This window comes from Rhinopithecus bieti, unplaced genomic scaffold (genome assembly GCF_001698545.2).
Source record: "Rhinopithecus bieti isolate Rb0 unplaced genomic scaffold, ASM169854v2 scaffold_22453, whole genome shotgun sequence".
Taxonomy (NCBI): Eukaryota; Metazoa; Chordata; class Mammalia; order Primates; family Cercopithecidae; genus Rhinopithecus; species Rhinopithecus bieti.
In genome coordinates, this window is record NW_016810682.1 from 768,644 (window position 1) to 785,531 (window position 16,888).

The 16,888-nt window shown below is 40.1% G+C and overlaps 1 protein-coding gene across 16 annotated transcripts in view; it reads left to right on the top strand.

Moving 5' to 3' along the window:
• The window catches only part of RNF38 (ring finger protein 38), a 155,108-nt gene that overhangs the window by 106,065 nt on the left and 32,155 nt on the right, over nt 1-16,888 (top strand). For 15 of the 16 annotated variants that reach the window (XM_017892626.1, XM_017892639.1, XM_017892640.1 and 12 more), the window contains 2 exons: nt 10,488-10,681; nt 14,664-14,877. In XM_017892626.1, the coding sequence (XP_017748115.1) occupies nt 10,575-10,681; nt 14,664-14,877 (321 nt within the window). In that variant the 5' untranslated portion in view covers nt 10,488-10,574. Of the gene's footprint in view, nt 1-10,487; nt 10,682-14,663; nt 14,878-16,888 lie in introns of those variants that run through there. The other variant, XM_017892638.1, reaches the window with a different exon arrangement.

The following is a 16,888-nucleotide window of genomic DNA, read 5'->3' on the forward strand; positions in this document are numbered from 1 at the left end:
TTTTTTTATATTTTTTAGTAGAGACGGGGGGTCACCGGGTTAGCCAGGATGGTCTCAATCTCCTGACCTTGTGATCCGCCCGTCTCGGCCTCCCACAGTGCTGGGATTACAGGCTTGAGCCACCGCGCCCGGCCAAACACATCTTTATTATGGGAACCATTACAATCAACACATTTTTACCAACGATAAATAAGTTTGTTTATTCTGATAGCATAAAAATCACTGCTTCAGGATTGGACGAATTCTTGGAAAGTATTTTCTGCATCCTGCTGGTTGTAGACGCCTTTTCTCAGCAAAAAGTTGGTTGTTGAGATGCTTGAAGAAGTGGTAGTTGGTTGGCGAGAGGTCAGCTAAATATGGCAGATGAGGCAAAACTTTGTAACCCAATCTGTTCAATTTTTGAAGCGTTGATTGTGCGACATGCACGAATTGGGCAAGAAGAATTGGGCCCTTTCTGTTAACCAATGCTGGCTGCAGGCATTGTAGTTTTTGGTGCACGTCATCGATTTGCTGAGCATACTTCTCAGATGTAATGATTTTACAGAGTTTCGGAAAGCTGTGGTGACTGGGCACAGTGGCTCAGGAGGCTGAGGCAGGACAATTGCTTGAACTCAGGAGGCGGAGGTTACAGTGAGCTGAGATCACGCCATTGCACTCCAGCCTGAATGACAAGAGCGAAACTCTGTCTCCAAAAAAAAAAAAAGAGGCTGTAGTGGATCAGATCAGCAGCAGACCACCAAACAGTGACCGTGACCTCTTTTTCGTGCAAATTTGGCTTTGGAAAATGATTTGGAGCTGCTTCTTGGTCCAGCCACTGAGGTGGTTATCACTGGTTGACGTATAAAATCCACTTTTTGTCTCCTATCAAAATCTGATCAAGAAATGGTACCTTGGTCTTGTGTAGAATAAGAGAAGATGACACTTCAAAACGATTTTTTTTTTTAATTTAAATTTTCGATTAGCTCACATGGCACCCACTTACCGAGCTTTTTCACTTTTCCAATTTGCTCCAAATGCCAACCGGCCATACCATAGATATCATAGAACAGTTCACATTGAGTTCTTCGGCAACTTCGCATATAGTTTTAAGAGGATCAGCTAGCTCGATGATTGCTCTCAATTGGTCATTGTCAACTTCTGATGGCGGGCCACACTCCTCATCTTCAAGGCTCTCGCCTCCTTTGCAAAACTTGAACCACCACTGCACCATATATCGTTAGCAGTTCCTAGGCCAAATGCATTGTCGATGTTGCCAGTTGTCTCTGCTGCTTTATGACCCACCTTGAACTAAAATAAGAAAATTGCTTGAGTTTGCTTTTTGTCTAACATCATTTCCCTAGTCTAAAATAAACATAAATAGCAAGTAATAAGTCATTAATAAAGAACATAAAGTGAGACATTCCCATTAAAATGATATGTAACATAGCCACGTTTATTTTAGAATGTATTCCGATACCAAACGGCACAGTCCAACAATGCATAAACTGCAATTATTTTTGCACTCACCTAATACATCTGGTGGATATTTTTCAGCCCCTTATCCTGCACCTTGAAACCTCCTTCCACTGGCTTCCATCACACTCTACCCTCCTCTCCTAATCAAGTACCCAGCATTAAATGTTGGTGATTCTTAGGGTTCAGTATTGGGCTTTGTTTTCGTTACATAAACTTTTGAGGGGCAGTTTTGTCTATGTCTGCAGTTTCATGAACTATGATCTGTCTATATACCAACACTCCTAAATTTATATTCCTACCCTCTGAGCTTCAGCTGTTTACAGAACACCTCCAGGCGAGGTATCTCTCAAAGGATCTGTTAATTTCAGGTTGTTATAGTATCTTTCCTGTTTCCAATGGCTTAATGTTTATACTTTAGATTTTTTATTTTAGCCTCTTATCTACAATTATAGCTTAAAATTATTATAGTTACAGATACATGAGTAGAATCTAGTACTCTGGTAGAAATATAGTGATAACTACAATTGTAGCATCAAGCTAAATTAGTTTTTGTGAACCAATGATATTTTGTGTAATTAGGAATTGTGAAAAATACAGTATATAACATCACCAGTCTGTTACTCAAATACTAGCCATGTAGGCCTCCTTCGACTTAGGAATCCGCTTTATTTACAGTTCCTGTGTTTTGATGTACTAGCAGTTATAGCCAAGGATAGGAAAATACCGTATTGCTATTCATTATGATGTGATTGCAATATGTTATACTACTAGAGTGCTTTTCTGAGCAGTCACTGCGTATCAGACTGTTATTTTCTTTGGGCTTCCATTTAAAAAAAAAACACAGGCCGGGCGCGGTGGCTCAAGCCTGTAATCCCAGCACTTTGGGAGGCCGAGACGGGCGGATCACGAGGTCAGGAGATCGAGACCATCTCTGGCTAACACGGTGAAACCCCGTCTCTACTAAAATACAAAAGCTAGCCGGGCGAGGTGGCGGCGCCTGTAGTCCCAGCTACTCGGGAGGCTGAGGCAGGAGAATGGCGTGAACCCGGGAGGCGGAGCTTGCAGTGAGCTGAGATCCGGCCACTGCACTCCAGCCTGGGCGACAGAGCGAGACTCCGTCTCAAAAAAAAATAAAAATAAAAAAAATAAATAAACACAAACTTGGATCATATCAAAGAGCAAACTTTGTTTGTTTCTGCATGTTTATGGTAACTTTTGAAAACAACATTCAAACCCTCTTTCTTTCTTCTATGTCTGCAAGTAAACATTTCAGGAGAATATATTAGTTGTCTGGTTGAGAGATTGGATTTCATTGCAAAATTGTGATCTGAGGAATATAAGAGTTATACATCAAATGAAAGTCCTATGTGAGATAAGACTGTACATTATGTAGTTCAAGGGCAGTATGTTTACTGAACTGCCTTAACAAGTTTCAGTTTCACTAATAGAAACACATTTTAGGCCAGACGTGGTGGCTCATGCCTATAATCTCAGCACTTTGGGAGGCTGAGGTAGGCAGATCATGAGGTCAAGAGATAAGAGACCATCTTGTCTGACATGGTGAAACCTTGTCTCTACTAAAAATACAAAAATTGGCTGGCACGCGCCTGTAGTCCCAGCTACTCGGGAGGCCGAGGCAGGAGAATTGCGTGAACCCAGGAGGCGGAGGTTGCAGTGAGCCAAGATCGCGCCACTGCACTCCAGCCTGGCAACAGAGTGAGACTCTGTCTCAACAAGAACTGCTGAGTTCTCAACAACAAAAAAACACGGTGGCTCAGCCTGTAAAATGCAGCCTGGGAGGCCCCGAGAAAACGGGCGGGATCAACAAGGTTTCCGGAAGAATCGAGAACATCCTTGGCTTAACACAGTTGTTTAAACCCCGTCTCACTTACTGAAAAACATAGTTAAAAAACTAGCCGGCGAGGTGGCGGTGCGCTTTGTAAAGTGCCGCGCAAGCTACTTGGGAGGCTTGAGGCACGACAGAATGGGCGCAATAAACCCGGGAGGCGGAGGCTTGCAGTGGAGCTTTGAAGATCCGCACTGCGACTCAGCTGGGTGACGAGCGAGACTCCGTTCCTCAAAAAAAAAAAAAAAACAAACAGAACGTTTTGTTACGTATTATCTGGAACATAGTTTTTAAAAAATAAAATCCATCTTGTGGAGAAATAAAAAATTGCGTAACTTTTAGAAAGTCTTTTGTAAACTATTTATGTTTGATTCCAAAATATATTATTTAATTTTCCTGGCTTTTTTCCCAGCTTTATCGCATCTTCTGCAAAACAAAAAAAAGGAATCTTGTTCTTAAATTTTCTTTTTTTGTAGTTGCTTTATAAGAGGTGTTGATTTCTTAAGTGTTTTCACATTTTATTTACAAATGAGTAAAATTTTAGTTGGAGAAGTTTTTTGCTTCTTTCCTGGGCTTTTTGCATTTAACTTGTTTTTTGCTTGTGGAATAAGAAACTTCATTTTGTTAAAGATAATTAAGGCAAGTAGAGGAAGTCTGGGAATTGAAAGGAGAATTGAAGATTCTTAACTAATGCTGTGCTTATTTGTAAATTTAAGGTGAAGAGTAGTCCTTCTGACTGATTAGAAAGAGGACCAGGTTCTTCAGAAATTCCATTCCCCCACACAGGTTGCCTCTTTACTGCTTTGGGAAGGAAGTCCTTAGGGCTCCCTAGTGGTTGCCATTACAGGCACATTGTAGTCACTGAGTAGAACTTGGAACCTGTTTCTGTTTGGGAAAAGTTTGTCTGGCTCAGCATCTCCTATTGTCTCTAAGACTTGCTGATATATATAAACCCAAGATACATGTTACATATAAAATTTTCTGTAGCCTTTAATGACTTCTGACTTGTTCATCTGGAATTATGGAATGCACTCTTATGCCTCCCTCAGGTTCATTTCACTTTTGTTGATGTTTTGGTAATAAAAATGGTTTGGTGTTAATAGAGGTGTACTCCAAGACTCATTTTCATCAGATTTAATGCTAAGCATAAAACCTGCCTTTCCTTCCTTCCTTCCTCCCATTGTGACCTCTTTTACCTCCCTTGATCCCTAAATCTGTAGCAGTGTTCTATACTGTAATATCTGTACAACGTTCTATATTATTAAATAATAGAGACAGTACTTGTACCAGATTTGAATCAACATCTTAAGAATTTTAAGTTGTCAATACTTGGTACTTTGAAAAGTTGGTGTGCTGGCGCAGAAGCAACAAGGAGAGGAGGGAAAGAACTTCTCTGCCTGATAATTCAAAATCTAAATTATCCAAGCATCATCACTTGGGATAATAGTAGAAATGACAGTTGATGGACCTGGGAAACAGTCTCAAGAGGTGCCTAGGAAATGTGCCCACTACAGTTGAATTACAGTTTTAGGGAGGCAGGAGTTACAAAGTCATAAATCAATACATAGAAGGTATACATTGTTTCAGACTGAAAAGACAAGGAATATCTTGAGGTGGGGACTTTTTAGGTGGATTCAGAGATGAGATTCTTTAATTTGCAGTTGGTTGAAAGAGTAAAGCTTTATCTAAAAATTTGGATTCAGCAGAAGGGAATCTTATAAGAAAGTCTGTTAACCAGTACACTGGGTTAGAGTGACCTGTAGGGGTGTGTGAGTTAACCCTTGTCTGGCTTGGTCTTAGGTCCTGTTTTTAATGTGGTATTTTATTGTCACAAAGAGTCCATTCTGTTAGGTCCTATAATTTCTATTTTAACATTAATGCTGGTCAGTTTTGCCCGAACTCCAAAAGCAGGGGATGGAGAGATACGGTGAGGTCTATCTAGCCTGCCTTCCTGTCAAGGCCAAGAACTCAATTTTTCTAGTTTCTCTGGGGTCTTTGTAGTCAAGAGAGAATCAGTTCAGTCATTTGGGGGGGATTTTATTTTTAGTTTACAAAGGCAGTGGGAATATCCTTCGAGAATCAGCTTTGTATTTACTCATGTAAAGAGTCCTTGTGGTAGCATAGTTCTGGATGAGTTTTTATGTTTTTACGTTTAGAGGTTCACAGACAGCATGGATTGTGAAAATCTGAACCCCAAATATGGTGTGAGGAGTGAACCAGAGTTTGAATTCTCACGGGAAAAACCCACTTCCACTCAAAGTCAACACAGAGCAGACATTTCCTTGTTAACGTTTCCTTCTCTTTTCCACTGGGATGACTCTTTCTTGTCTTCCTTTTTATTTTAAGTGTACTTGGGAAGTTTTGACTACTTCATGTAGGGGTCTCAGTCATAAGGCCTTATCTTCTGTTCCTCCTGAGAGCATCAAAAATACAAATTTGGTTTTCAGTTTTCCTCAGTTTATGAGTCATGGATGATTTCCCTTTTTCCCACTGCATTTAGCAATGCATTTGAAAGTATGTTAGCCAGGCGTAGTGACTCACACCTGTAATCCCAGCATTGTGGGAGGCCAAGGTGGAAGGATTTCTTGAGCCCAGAAGTTTGAGACCAAACTGGGCAATATAGTGAGACCTCGTATCTCCAAAAAATTTTTTTAATTAGCTGGTCATGGTGGTGTGCACCTGTAGTCCCAGCTACTTGGGAGGCTTAGGTGAGAGGATCTCTCTAGCCCGGGATGTGGAGGTTGCAGTGAGCTAAGATTGTGCTACTGCACTCCAGCCTCAGTGACAGACCGAGACTGTCTTTAAAAAAAAAAAAAAAAAAAAAACAGGCCGGATGCAGTGACTCACGCCTGTAATCCCAGCACTTTGGGAGGCCAAGGCGGGTGGATCACCTGAGGTCGGGAGTTCGAGACCAGCCTGACCAACGTGGAGAAACCCCATCTCTACTAAAAATGCAAAATTAGCAGGGTGTGGTGGTGCATGCCTGTTATCTCAGCTACTCAGGAGGCTGAGGCAAGAGAACCTCTTGAACCCGAGAGGCGGAGGTTGCAGTGAGCCGAGATCCTGCCATTGCACTCCAGCCTGGGCAACAGAAGCAAAACTCCATCTCAAAAAACAAACAAAAAAGTATGTTTGTTATGTTTAAGCCATTATTTTTAGATTTTTGGATTTTGATTTTCACTAAATGTCTGTGATTTTATCACCAAGAAACTTTTCGAGTTTACGTTAACAAAGTTTATACTTACATTCTATTCTGTAACTACAGTAGTGATCTTTCATGCCTTGTCCTCGATTGATTTTAACTATCAAAAACCAGTAAACACTTCGCATCATGTTAGGAACATCCATGTATTTACTCATCGCAGAACCAAGAGCATGTTTGGCCCATGGAGAAGTGAATGTAATCTTCTGACTACCCATTTCATTCAAAGAATGCTTTAGATGACAAGGTCAGATGAATTTGCATTCCTCATTGACTTTCCTGGACTGATTGTCTTTTATATATTTTTTTATTACAAAGAGCCATCTGCGTAAATTTTATTAATAACTTCCAAGTTCTCAGTCATACATTTTGATTCTATTTAGGGCATTTTTCTCAGAGCCCTCTGACTTGTTCTAATGTGGAATGATGAATTTCCAAACTTGCTGCCATTCCTGGAATTTTCATTTCATTGTACTCTCTGGGTTACTTCTGTCATTTATTGGATGTTGTGTAATAGTTTCAAATAAGAGAGATAGGGAATGTTGTGAGCACACATCAAGTGATTTTCTGCTATGCGAGGAGCACCTTTGGGTCTTGATATATCTGACAAAAGTCGTGTTTTATGCTTCCACGCTAGATTAATAGTGTGATTGGAGTATGAAATTCTAGGTTCAATATTCATTTCCCTCAGAGAACTTTTAGCATCTGTTTTTGCTATAGGAAGTCTGATGTTAATCTAATTCTTAGTTATTTGTAGGTTACTACCCCTTCCCTTTTCTGGAAACTGTGAGAATTTCTTTGAAGTTCCTTAAGAGTACTGAAATTGATAAGGGAAGTGATGAAATCATATTGCATATAGCAAACTACCTTTTAATGGTTTCCTGTCTTTAGTCATTGTGGTTTCCTATGACTTTGAGTTAGAAAGTAAACTTACTGGCCCGGCGCAGTGGCTCACGCTTGTAATCCCAACACTTTGGGAGGCCAAGGCAGTCAGATCACCTGAGGTCGAGAGTCAAGACTATCCTGACCAACACGGAGAAACCCTGTCTCTACTAAAAATATAAAATTTGCCAGGCATGGTGGTGCATGCTTGTAATCCCAGCTACTCGGGAGGCTGAGGCAGGAGAATCACTTGAACCCGGAAGGCAGAGGTTGCGGTGAGCCGAGATCAGGCCACTGCACTCCAGCCTGGACAACAAGAGCGAAACTCCTTCTCAAAAGGAAAAAAAAAAAAAGGAAAGAGAAAAGAAAAGTAGTACTCTAATGAATAGCTCCCTTCACTTCCCATTCTTTGTCTTTCACCATCACAGCACAAAGAGAAGTGATGGTAACTTTTTGCAGTCACTTTTCCTTACCTCTACTTTTAAAAGCTTTGCATGTCTTGTAAAATAACATTTTTAGCCCACAATTTGAACATCACTGAAAATATATAAAGGTTTATAACCTAAGGGCTTTCTCTGGTCATTTGACATTTATCATGAGGATCTGTAGCATTCTCCTCCATTTTAGGTAGTGAATTTTTAGAATTCAAAGTTCTGTGTCTTAGCTTACATTAGGCTTTTCAGGGTAGGATATGCAATGTGGGATATGTATGAAAAGCTAATGATCATGATTGGTTACTAGCATTTTGTTTTTAAAAAGTCAGTGTTAAGCTGGGCACGGTGGCTCACGCCTGTAATTCCAGCACTTTAGGAAGCCGAGGTGGGTGGATCATGATGTCAGGAGATCAAGACCATCCTGGCTAACAAAGCTGAAACCCTGTCTGTACTAAAAATGCAAAAAATTAGCTGGGCATGGTGGCATGCACCTGTGGTCCCAGCTACTTGGGAGGCTGAGGCAGGAGAACCACTTGAACCCCAGGAGGCGGAGCTTGCAGTGAACTGAGATCACTGAACTCCAACCTGGGCGACAGAGCGAGACTCCGTCTAAAAAAAAAAAAAGTCAGTGTTAATCAAATCTGTTTTCACCAGTTGTGGAGCCAGCCTGTTTCTGGTGCTCATGTGCAGGTTTGTCAGGTCTTGATTGTTCTACCTTTTTTAAAAAAAATCAGAATATTTAAATTTCAGTGGTTATTTACCGTTTTTTTAAGTTTTAGGATTATCAGAACATAAGAACTAACTCTCACTAAAATCAAAGGATGAAAATAAGTGTACTTTTACTAGATTAGTTGGTGGTTCCTTACCCAAAGATTGAACCAACCACGGGTGGGAAATATTCAGAAAAAGTGAAATAAAAGTAACAATACAACAATACAGAATAATACAAATTTTAAAATAGAGTATAACAGCTATTTATAAAACATTTACATTGTATTGTGTTGATATCGTTAAGTGATATAGAGATTTAAAGTATATGGGAGAATGTGTGTACATTATATGCAAATGCAACACCATTTTATATCAGGGACTTGAGCGTCTTAAGATTTTGGTATGGGGGAGTGGTTCTCTGGAACCACTTCCCTAGGATACTGAGGGACGACTGTACAATTAAATCTAGGGAGAAAATAAGGTTAGTATGGTGGTAGGAAAGTTAGAACAGCATGCTTTTGTATTTTGTATTTTAATTATAATGATAATAAAATTGATTATAATATCCCCTAAATATAGAAGGGAAATGATGTGGTTTTTGGAATACCTCTGCTAAGTAATTTGGAATGATCACATGTAGCCATTTACAATTTAAGCTTCATTCCTTTCAGCTTAAATAATCAGTTCTGATTTATATGCTTACCTAAATTTTAACACTAATTTGTAATCCCATATACTTTTACAATGTTATAAGATGATTTTTATGGTAGCTGCAGGTACTAATTATTTTGTAACCAAAAGTACTGTAATGCCCAACTAATTAGAACTTGCAGTAATAGATTGGAGATAGACGTTCTATTAGAAAACACAGCCTTATCAAATTTTCAGTTAATTTGTAACTTTGATAGTTTTGGGTAGACTCATTTGGGAAGTTGAGTCAGGTGGAGAACCCTGGAGTATTAATGCAATTAAGTGATCCATATCAGTTTTGTAGCTAGTAAGCCCATGCTGGGACCCTTGAAAACTTTAGAAGTACTTCCGAACCGCTGTGATATTCTAGTTAAGAACTGATGATGTAAATCTGCTATTACTTTATCTGTCTAATATAAATCTTACTTTATCCGTGTAACCACCACCCCCCTCCTTTTTTTTTTTTTTTTTGAGACAGTCTCTTGTCGCCCAGGCTGGAGTGCAATGGCCTGATCTCAGCTCACAGCAACCTCCGCCTCCTGGGTTCAAGCAATTCTCCTGCCTCAACTTCCCAAGTAGCTGGGATTACAGGCATGCACAACCACACCCAGCTAATTTTTGTATTTTTAGTAGAGATGGGGTTTCACCATGTTGGCCAGGCTGGTCTCAAACTCCTGACCTCCAGTGATCCACCCGCCTCAGCCTCCCAAAGTGCTGGGATTACAGGTGTGAGCCACCGTGTCCGGCCCCATGTAGCTCTCTTTAAAGAAAATAAATATAGTGGCCTAAACAGGTATAAGGAGGGAGAGGAGCGTGATTTAGAATCAAATCGAGGACGTACTCAAATTATATCTCCTCCTAAGCTGAACTCACAGCTGAAAATTGATGCCTTATTGATGGGAGATTGTAGTGTAGTGTAGTGTAATTTTTCAGGTGATTTGGGAATTTAAAGAGAAGGTCAAGTACTTCACAAAAGTTTTATTATCCTGTTATATACCCTATATGTGGTTACCTCATTTGCCTTAGAATGAGTTTTCAAAAACAAAGTTCGTTTTTCACTTGATACCATTTACTGTGCATCTCCCTCCCCTGTTCCACCCCATCCCAGCATTTTAAAAGGGTTTTAAATTTTAATTGATAGCATATATTTTTTCCCTGCTTTTACATTTTTAGATTTCAGGTTAAGTACATCTTAACCTGTACATATGCAGTAATGTGAAATCCTGAAAAGATCTTACTCAGTTGATCCATTTTGTTGCATTGGCAGAGTGAAGATAGTCCAAGTCCCAAGAGACAGCGCCTCTCTCATTCAGTCTTTGATTATACATCAGCATCACCAGCTCCCTCACCACCAATGCGACCATGGGAGATGACATCAAATAGGCAGCCCCCTTCAGTTCGACCAAGCCAACATCACTTCTCAGGGGAACGATGCAACACACCTGCACGCAACAGAAGAAGGTTAGTTGATTACAATTTATTTCTTAAGTTTTCTTCCATTGGTAGATTTGTGAGTATATTTAACATCAGAAAACATCTTTTTCTGTAGGCATTTCATAAACACATCACCACACATACACGTACATTCACTTATGAAAAATAAAGTTGCTTAGATTTCCAGTAGGATAGAAGAGTTTAGCTTATTGACAGATGAAGAAATGGAAAGAGGCTAAAATCATCCATGCCATTATATGAGAAATCAGCTACCTTATGGTACAGATTTTTGTGGACTAGCCTGCAATCTTGACTACTAGAAGACACATTTTGTGGTTCATAACTGTAAGGATATATGGAAATCTTGGAAATGAGCTAACCCTTTCCTACTCCATTCCTTTTCCTTCTGTATCCTGTAAGGCAATTAGGAGCTTAATTATGTTTCTTATATAACCATGGAGACTCCGCACAGTATTAGTTCATGCCTATAATCCCAACACTTTGGGAAGCCAAGGTGGGAGGATCACTTGAGGCCAGGAGTTCAAGACCAGCCTGGGCAACGTAGTAAGACCCTGTCTCTACAAAAAAAAAAAAAATTTAGCTGTGGATGTTGGCGCACGTCTGTAGTCCAAGCTGAGACTGAGACAGGAGGATTTCTTGAGCCCAGGAGTATGAGGCTGCAGTGAGCCTTAGCTATGATTGTTCATTGCACTCTAGCCTTATTGACAGAATGAGACACTTTGTATTTAAAAAAACAAAAGATTTTTTTTAAATCCACACACTGTGGAGCCTGTAGTATGAAAAGATGACTGAAGTTTAGTTCAACTTTTAGGCAATGGGATTTGGCCCTTGTCTTTTCATCCTAGAGGAGTGCATTTCTTCCTGAGTTTCTTCCTCATTAGTTGTTGCCGGAGGTCATGTATTTCTTATCCCAAGGAAATAGTGCATTGTGAGAATACCTGTTTGCATGTCCAGGATCTTGAGTTAGGAAGGTGTTATGGACCAAATGTTTGTAACCCCCCCTCCCCAATTAAGGTGTTGAAGCTGTAACTCTCAGTGTGGTTGTATTTGGAGATATGACCTCTAAGGAAGTGTAATTGACGTTAAATGAGGTCATAAGGTTAGGACCCTTACCCAGCAGCATTAATGTCCTTTAAGAAGGGATGCGTGGGGCCAGAGGGGGGGGTGGTGGCTCACGCCTGTTATCCCAGTACTTTGGGAGGCCAAGGTGGGCGAATCATAAGGTCAGGAGACCATCCTGGCCAACATGGTGAAGCCTCGTCTCTACTAAAATACAAAAAATTAGCCAGGTGTGGTGGCACACACCTGTAGTCCCAGCTACTCGGGAGGGGAGGCTGAGGCAGGGGAACCGCTTGAACCCAGGAAGCGGAGCTTACAGTGAGCCAAGATTGCGCCACTGCACTCCTGGTGACAGAGCAAGACTCCATCTCAAAAAGAGATGTCAGGGAACTCATCCTCCATCATGTGAGGAGACAGTGAGATGTAGTTGTCTGCAAGAGCCAGGGAAAAGATCCCTCTCCAAAAACCGACTATGTTGGTACCTTGATTTCAAACTTCTAGGCTTTAAAACTTTGAGAAATTAAGTATCTGTTTAAGCCACACAGTCTGCAATGTTTCGTTATGGCAGCCCGAGCGGGCTAATACAGAAGGGATCTTAAAACCACCTTTCTGTGTTCCAGCTGAGACAACATAAACCTGTCTCTGAGCCATATTCTGGTGAGACATTAAGACTTTTACATTACCCAGTACCTTATTAACCAATTACATGGGAATGTTTTTTAAGATAGTATATGGCTATCAGGTAAATTATTTTATAGCTATTAAATATAATAAGCATGAGGAAGTATAGTTGTTTCAAAGTTAAGGCCTGAGTACCTGCTGTTAGTCTTTACCTATTTTATGGTGAATAAAATAAACGTACAGTTAAAAGGCAAGCTGGGCGTGGTGGCTCACACCTGTAATCCCAGCACTTTGGGAGGCCGAGATGGGTGGATCACCTGAGTCAGGAGTTTGAGACCTGCCTGACCAACATGGTGAAACCCTGTCTCTACCCTAAATACAGAATTAGCCGGATGTGCATTGCACTCCAGCCTAGGCAACAAGAGCGAAACTCCATCTCAAACAAAACAAAAACAAAAGACTAACAAGGCGGGGTGTGGGTGGCTGATGCGTGTAATCCCAGCGTTTTGGGAGGCCAAGGCAGGTGGATCACCTGAGGTCAGGAGTTCGAGACCAGCTTGGCCAACATGGTGAAACTGTCTTTACTAAAAAATTTTTTAAAAATTAGCTGGGCTTGTTGGCAGACATCTGTAATCCCAGCTACTTGGGAGTTTGAGGCAGGAGAATCGCTTGAACCTGGGAGGCAGAGGTCGTAGTGAGCGGAGAGATCGTGCCATTGCACTCCAGCCTGGGTGACAAGAGTGAAACAACGTCTCAAAAAAAAAAAAAGTTTTTAGTCCTAAGGTGGAGGGCATCTTGAATTCAATATAATACAAGTAAGTAGAGTTTGAAGCAAAAATGCAAAAAGCATTATATTTAAAATAAAGTTAGAAGAAACAATTAATGGAGCAAGAAGCTGGAGGGGCAAAATCAAGAGCACCTTTGTGAGTTAATCTCATAAAGGAGTGTCCCTTGTTCTCTTAAGATTGGAGAATTAGGAGTAAGAAGAAACAGATTTAGAGGAACAGAGTAGGAAGATTAAGGAAAAAGTGACCGATCTCAGTAAAGAAAGTTCTTGAAATGACACTTGGAGCTCTTACTAGAAGGGGAGATGTTTGACCTCCTTTGCCCAATGTAGAGTACAATTTTAATGAGGCAGGGTACTTTTTCAAGTTGTTTTTGTGCTGAGCCATTGTAAAAAGCAGTGGAGGTGAACTGTGTTTAGGGAAGTACAAAATGAAAGTTTAGTCATAATAAAATTTTTATTAAACTTTGTAGATGACTCGTACATGGAGAGTAAATGTGGCTTGCTTCAGTAAGCAAATTCTCTCCCTCTGTCTTTTTTTTTTTTTAAGACATGGTCTCACTCTGTCGCCTAGGCTGGAGTGTAGTGGCGTGATCTCAGCTCACTACAGCCTCAGCTTTCCAGGCTTTAGGTGATTCTCCCCCTTCAGCCACCCAGGTAGCTGGGACTACAGGTGCACACCACCATGCCCGGCTAATTTTTTGTGTTTTGGGGTAGAAACAGGATTTCACTGTGTTTCGCAGTCTGGTCTTGAACTCCTGGGCTCAAGGGATCCACCTGCCTCGGCTTCCCAAAGTGCTAAGATTACAGGCATGAGCCACTGCAATAGGGACCAACAAACAAATTCTAATTTAAAATTCTATATAAATATATATACCTTGTATGTCCCCATAACAATTAAAAGTTTTATATATTCTTGGAATATTTATGTTGATACTATCAATCATATTCTCAATCATATTCATTGCATGTTTACCCAGTTTCTATTTGCAGTTGTCAGCAAATTATATGTTCTTTGGTTATTTCATGTTTTCTCATTTTTTAAAAGTGTCATTTTGGCCACATAGGAATTATGTCTTATGTATGTGTTAGCTAAATAGACAAAAAAGTGCCTATTAGGTATATGAGGAACACCGACAAGATATCTACAGATTAAAGTTCGTTTTATTATAATGTTTAAAAAGGGAGAAAATGGTAAGTTAAATTATATGAAATTGTTAATATTAGATCATTTTTTACTTATAAAAAGGGCAATTTCATAGGATTCAAGAAAATTGTCCGTAGCTGCTGATTTCTAAATACTTTCAGAGATGAATACCGATATTGTTTGCTTTCATTATTTTATAAAACATACCTTGTGTTTAAATTTGTAAGTTTTTAGAGCTGATGGGGAATTTTAGCAGTTATTTAATACTAAAGCCTACCTTAGCACATACTATTGATAGATATCAAAGAAAGACAATACAGAATCTTGATGGATCACAACAGTAGACATAATGACTTTCTTTTTGACATTTATTACAGTCCTCCTGTCAGGCGCCAGAGAGGAAGAAGGGATCGTCTGTCTCGACATAATTCCATTAGTCAAGATGAAAACTATCACCATCTCCCTTATGCACAGCAGCAAGCAATAGAGGAGCCTCGAGCCTTCCACCCTCCGAATGTATCTCCCCGTCTGTTACATCCTGCTGCTCATCCACCCCAGCAGAATGCAGTCATGGTTGACATACATGATCAGGTACAGTAACAGAATGTCTTGGAAATACAGAAGCTGAAGTTTTGTGGCAGTTTGAGATTTTTTTTTTTTTTGACTTTCTGTTGCAAATTTCTTTTAGTTTTACCTAAAATTAAGTTATTTAAGTTCCTTGTTTCTTTTAAGAATTGAGATTTAAATTCTACACAGCTTCCATAGAAGAAAGCTGAATTAGTATCGGCCCGGCAAGCTGGCTCATGCCTGTAATCCCAGCACTTTGGGAGGCTGAGGCAGGCGCATCACTTGAGCTTAGGCATTCGAGACCAGCCTAACACAGTGAAACCCCGTCTCTACCAAAAATACGAAAATTAGCTGGACGTGGTGGCACATATTTGTGATCCCAGCTGACACAGAAGAATCACTTGAACTCAGGAGATGGAGGTTGCAGTGAGTCGAGATCGCAGCATTGCACTGAGTGACAGAGCGAGACTTCGTCTCAAAAAATTTAAAAAAAACAGAATCAAGGTTATGAAAGCTTAGAATGAATTCATGTATGGTTGATTTGAAATTACTGATTTAAGATTAATAGGAAATAGCAGACAGCTGGTGGGTTGAGTATATATCCCTGTTTCCTCTCCTCCTAGTTTCTTCTGGAATAATTCAATAAGCAAGACAGTTGGGTACATCTTTGCTTATAGGTTTCCATAGGTCTCTAAGGAGATGACAGGTACAAGGCTACAGTTCGTTTTTCCCTTTTCTTCCTGCCAAGAACTGAGGGACTAGCTGAGGGGAGGGGTTGCCTATCTTCAGAGCCTGAGGATGAAGACCACAATTTCATGGTGGTCTTTTCTGTGGAGTTTCTGAGGTTAAAAAAAAAAAAAGACGTGTCTGAGCATGTCCTTAAAAAAATTGCTGGATTTTAAGGATAAGGGGAAAATCTTGTGAGTTTATAAACCAAAAAAATTACCAGAGAAAGCTAATGAGAATAGGATCTCATTTTTCATCTGCACTAGATAATAATAAACCAAAACACATAGTGGCAAATTGAGAAAATATCTTACCTAGATACTCTTCTTGTGCCAGGCATTTTTATTATGTTCATGAAACACTTAAAAATTGATCACGTAGGAAACTTACATTATTTGTGGCCGTAACCTGATAAAAGTGTGGATATAAAATACTGAAGAAGAAAGAAAAAAAAAAAAACAGTTGAAAAAAGGGAGGAAAGTGTTTACAGAGTCCCATTCTGTAAAACATAGTATGTATATGACTATAGGACTGTGTGAACAACAGAGAAAAATATAGAGAAATACATACTAGGCTTGTGGGGTAAGGGCTAAAGTGAAGGAGGGGTGGTGGTTAGTGATGCAGCCAAAGAAAGAAAAGACTGCATTTCAGAAAAGGCAAGGTCTCATTTATGTAGTAGTGTTACGTGTTGAGTGTGTATATTGGAACATGAAAACATTACATATGTAAAAACCAGAACAACACAAGAATTAGGAATCCTGAGCAGACTAGTAGCCATGGCAGAAATTATAAAAGCATAACAAAATCTGTCTTTAAAATTAAAATTACATCTTGGGCTGGACGCAATGGCCCACACCTGTAATCCCAGCACTTTGGGAGTCTGAAGCAGGTGGATCACCTGAGGCCCAGGAGTTTGAGACCAGCATGGCCAACATGGTGAAACCCCGTCTCTACTAAAAATACAAAAAATTAGCTGGACGTGATGGCAGGCACCTGTAATCCCAGCTACTAGGGAGGCTGAGGCAGAAGAATCGCTTGAACCTGTGAGTTGGAGGTTCAGTGAGCCAAGATCGTGCCACTGCACTCCAGCCTGGGCGACAGAGCGAGACTCCGTCTCAAAAAAATAAAAAGATCTGAATTCTTGTCTAACCTTTAAAGGACTGCTAATTCCAATTTAAACTTTTCTAGATCATAGAAAAAGATAGCTTCCAAACATATTTTATGAAACTAGCACAACCTTAACAATGAAACTTCATAGACATTACAACAAAAGAAAGCTGTTGACTAGTTTCCCTCATGAATACAGATG